The sequence below is a fragment of the Salvia splendens genome, unplaced genomic scaffold, assembly GCF_004379255.2.
Source record: "Salvia splendens isolate huo1 unplaced genomic scaffold, SspV2 ctg973, whole genome shotgun sequence".
NCBI classification, from domain to species: domain Eukaryota; kingdom Viridiplantae; phylum Streptophyta; class Magnoliopsida; order Lamiales; family Lamiaceae; genus Salvia; species Salvia splendens.
Window position 1 is genome coordinate 321,299 of NW_024599664.1, and position 2,530 is coordinate 323,828.

The following is a 2,530-nucleotide window of genomic DNA, read 5'->3' on the forward strand; positions in this document are numbered from 1 at the left end:
AGGCTCACCGGATATCTGCAGTCCTTCTTCAACCATCCTCGAAATGGTTACCATATCCGGACAAAAATGTCCTGTCGTAGCTCGGGCACTTAGAAAGTGACGTATATTGTGAAGCGTCTCTACCTATAATTTTTCAAAGTTAAGTACATATCATAATATGAATTTAAATAAGTAATCAGGGTTTAGTTAAGTATAAATAATGTACCGTAAAGTTATGAGAAGATGCCGTTTCGTGGAATCCCTCTTGAGCATGCACGCCGGGTTTGGTTAAATACACCACAGTGATCTGGCGAAACCAATTCATATATTCTTCCGTTGCAACAGGCTCAGTACTGTCCTCCACCAGATCATTCCATACCGTTAAGTGCCTGTTGTCCCACTCCTGTATATAATTGGCGTGCCATTGAACCCAATTCCGACCAGATTTTCCACGGCGATCCTGTTTCAAAAAATCAGAACCGTGGAACCGGGGGAGATCCGGGATATACGGTTGGGTAATCCCGAATTGGCGCACCACTCGGTGTGGCAGGTGTGGCTCGGCCAGATTCCAACAAATCAGCGTTGTTACCGACATCCATATAGCACGACCGGCATCACAACTTTCCGGCAACTCCCGGTGGAGATAAGGCCTCCAAATAAACTACATGTGACACAAATTTTTCAAAATAATTACCATCAAAACAAAAAACAAAAAACATTTTATAAGTATATGTGGTACAAGCAAGCAAGCGTCGCCCCACCCCAGCTATATGTAGAACACAGTTCTATATCCATGAAAAATTGTAGGTAGAAGAACGGAATTTTATTTCCGGAGGCGTTGGGGATCATCAGACCACCAAGTAATAGCAGACAATAGATACGAGCCCGCTGTGCATATATGTAGTGGTCGTGGTCACCAGACAGCTCAATCCTCAATTGACGAGATAAGCTCGTCTGCTTAAAAGCCATTTCCTTCAACTCGGATGCGTCCGGTATGAATCCTAGAAAATCCAAACACCGGTCCTTCCAATATCCCGCTTCCGTCGGGGGGATGTAAGCTGTCAGAGCCTCTCCATCAACTTTCAGGCCCCATAAGACCTCCACGTCTTCCAGTGTCACAGTCGCTTCACCGACTGGAAAGTGAAACGTGTGAGTCTCTGGCCTCCAACGTTCAATCAAAGCTGTGATAAGATGGTGGTCAATATCTTTTGGTTTACCACACCTTAACATACCCCCAAACCCCATCTGGTCCACTATTGCCAAGACATATTGATGGATGGGAATATCCCAAATTATTCCTTCATATCGTCGGCAGCGTACATCTTCGGATGAAACTCCTGCCCATATGTTGTTAGAGACGTGTTGTCTCTGAAAATATAACACAGATGGATCCGCAGGACCACATGCAAGCCGACGACCAGAGGTGGAAGATGATGCCATAATTTACCTACATAATCCAAATTCAACAATAACCAACCATAACATTTCATCCAAATTCATAATCCAAATTCAACAATAACCAACCATAAACCATTTCAATAATTAGATACAATGTAATCCAATATCACAAAATTGAACACCAACATCAAATAATTCACTTACACAACATTGCACATTCAATGTTGACAATTAACAATTCGCCCAACCTAACAATTTCAATTTACCCAATTTCAATTTTGCCTAACCTAACATTTTCAATTTGTCCAATTTCAATTTGACAAACCTAACAATATAAACAAATTTAACAATCTAAACTAATCAACATACATCAACCAAAACCCATAAAAACCAAAACAATTTGCCTAATTTTTTAGTTATAACAACCCTAGGGTTTAGGTTTATAATCAAATTTATACACAAATTCACTTAAACCCAAACAATCCAACATAATAATCAACAACAATATTATTCACCCAATCTAAAATGCATAATATTTCTACTCAATTCACAACCCATTACAAACCCTAGTTATCCACCAATTACTCTAATAATGTAAAAGGTAAGCATACTAACCGAATAAAATAGATGAATTTGGGGGAGAATAGCACCGATTGATGAATGTAAGCCGAAATCACGGAGAGGAGGCGCGCAGCTGCTGGAGAAATCGCGAAGTGTGTGTGTTGTGAGATTTTCGCGATTTGGGGGAGGCACGCCTGGTATATGATGCTGCGTAAACACGCCATTCTGATTGGCGTTTTTCACTAAGTAAATACGCCACTCGCGTTGGCGTCTTTTCGTAAAAACGCGAATCTGTTCCGCGTTTCTACAAGGATAACACGCCAGCTTCATCGGCGTTTTTTAGTTAAACACGCCAACTACATTGGCGTTTTTTAACGTAATTGCAATTGGAGAGAATACGGCAAAAATACGACACAAGTATAAAACGCCAACTTCGTTGGCGTCTTTACCCGTAAACACGCCAATGAGGTTGGCGTTTTTACTAATAGAAACGCTAATGTGGTTGGCGTTTTTCCCATTTTTGGAATAGATAACAAAATGGGTACATTTACGTAATCTTTAGTGTAAAGTGCCCCATAAACCCGATTTTCCC

At 40.9% G+C, this 2,530-nt stretch overlaps 1 protein-coding gene across 1 annotated transcript; it reads right to left on the reverse strand.

Moving 5' to 3' along the window:
* Positions 1-347: 347 nt before the first annotated feature.
* On the reverse strand, positions 348-2,088 carry LOC121791943 (protein MAIN-LIKE 1-like). The gene is made up of 3 exons (XM_042189746.1): positions 1,993-2,088; positions 747-1,426; positions 348-382 (listed from the first exon to the last, which is right to left on the reverse strand). Exons 2-3 carry the CDS (start codon positions 1,417-1,419, stop codon positions 348-350), a joined length of 708 nt encoding a protein of 235 aa, XP_042045680.1. The 5' UTR covers positions 1,420-1,426; positions 1,993-2,088.
* Between the last annotated feature and the right edge of the window lie 442 nt (positions 2,089-2,530).

Coding starts and splice junctions, on each gene's coding strand:
- LOC121791943 (XM_042189746.1), bottom strand. CDS start 1,419: ATGGCATCATCTTCCACCTCTGGTCGTCGGCTTGCATGTGGTCCTGCG. Junction 383..746: donor AGAACTGTGTTCTACATATA/GCTGGGGTGGGG, acceptor AATTATATACAG/GAGTGGGACAACAGGCACTT.